Source organism: Charadrius vociferus, unplaced genomic scaffold, assembly GCF_000708025.1.
Source record: "Charadrius vociferus isolate BGI_N301 unplaced genomic scaffold, ASM70802v2 scaffold173, whole genome shotgun sequence".
NCBI lineage: Eukaryota > Metazoa > Chordata > Aves > Charadriiformes > Charadriidae > Charadrius > Charadrius vociferus.
Window position 1 is genome coordinate 1113102 of NW_009648369.1, and position 905 is coordinate 1114006.

Sequence of the window (905 nt, forward strand, 5' to 3'; positions counted from 1 at the left end):
GCTCCGGCGGGCCGCTGGAGGTACCCCGCGTTTCACCGCGCAAAACAATTTCCAACATCCCGTCCTAATCCGTGTTTTAAATAAGAAAATCTAGGTATGTGTTGCTCAGGGGCTCCTGTGATGCGAGATCACAAATTCAAAAGCCTGTGCAAGAGCTACAACTACTTCCGACAAGTGTACCCGAAATAGACGAAAAATACTATTTCCTCGTAAATTATTGTGTATGTGAATCTCACGGTTTCCACTGACTCTAAAGGAATAGTTCTGTTTACAGTTCTGTGTGTTCTGGGTTAAAAAATGAAAACGGAACCTCAACATAATCAGTTTTCCAACTGAAAGAGCTGTCTGTATCCGTCTAATTCCAACCTGTGCTTCTCTGACATTGCTTTTCAGGATTTTTATCTGTTACAAACTGAATTCCATTCCAAAGGATCTTCATCTACACGGGGCAGTTGTCCGGATGACTAAACTGGGGAATTACTGTGTTGTTTTGTAACTGTGATAATGTGGCCCTTGCATCTATGCTCTGAACTATACCAACCACCTCCATGCTGCTTTTCACACTATTCTGATCAGACTGTCTGTTCACCTGCATGCTGTATTGTATAAATGTTTTATTGTGAGTCAGACACTCCAAAATTACTGGGGCTGGCTGGATGAAGCTCCCCAAAAAGTGGCCGAGTGAGGAAAAAGCATGAGTTCACACGAGTTCAGAAGCGGTAATGAGGACTGGACAGGGATTCCTTTAGCCTGCCTCCCATCCCAGTTAATTCTGCATCTGTACATAGCACATGTAGAATAAGCAGGCACTCACTTCAGTTCATCAGAACAGGTCTGTAATAGTGCAAACTCTGAAAAGGTTTTTTTTTCAATGCAAATCTCAGAATGTCATTTGATTTCTGATC

The 905-nt window shown here is 42.7% G+C and overlaps 1 protein-coding gene across 1 annotated transcript in view; it reads right to left on the minus strand.

Annotated features, from left to right (window-relative positions):
- The window catches only part of FKBP1B (FK506 binding protein 1B, 12.6 kDa), a 47593-nt gene extending 47535 nt beyond the window's left edge, over positions 1-58 (minus strand). Inside the window, exon 1 of the mRNA XM_009885340.1 lies at positions 25-58. Coding sequence (XP_009883642.1) covers positions 25-58 — 34 coding nt within the window. The remainder of the gene's footprint in view (positions 1-24) is intronic.
- Positions 59-905: the final 847 nt, after the last annotated feature.